Here is a 268-nt window from a genome sequence, read left to right on the forward strand (position 1 = left end):
CGCGGACCCGCGGGGACGGACCAAGCCGAGGGGCTGCAGCGACCCTGAGGACCGCGCAAGGGGACCCCGGACGCAGGATGGCCGGTCACGGGGTCAAGGGCGGCTGCTCCTGGGCCCGGCCCCGCCCGACTGACCTGTGACGCTGGCCCGGGTGACGCGCTGCACCACGGCTTTCATGGCGACGGCTGTGGCGAGTGGGGCGGCGCCGCGCTCGGTCGGGCTTCGCGGCTCAGCGGGTGTCTCCGCGGCCGGCGCCCTCTGGGGGTGA

The 268-nt window shown here is 76.9% G+C and overlaps 1 protein-coding gene across 1 annotated transcript in view; it reads right to left on the bottom strand.

Moving 5' to 3' along the window:
• DTD1 (D-aminoacyl-tRNA deacylase 1) overlaps positions 1-262 on the bottom strand; it is a 224,652-nt gene extending 224,390 nt beyond the window's left edge. Inside the window, exon 1 of the mRNA XM_006163636.2 lies at positions 135-262. Within this exon, the coding sequence (XP_006163698.1) occupies positions 135-177 (43 nt within the window). The 5' untranslated portion in view covers positions 178-262. The remainder of the gene's footprint in view (positions 1-134) is intronic.
• Between the last annotated feature and the right edge of the window lie 6 nt (positions 263-268).

Source organism: Tupaia chinensis, unplaced genomic scaffold (genome assembly GCF_000334495.1).
Source record: "Tupaia chinensis unplaced genomic scaffold, TupChi_1.0 Scaffold142716_1, whole genome shotgun sequence".
In the NCBI taxonomy this organism is placed as follows: domain Eukaryota; kingdom Metazoa; phylum Chordata; class Mammalia; order Scandentia; family Tupaiidae; genus Tupaia; species Tupaia belangeri.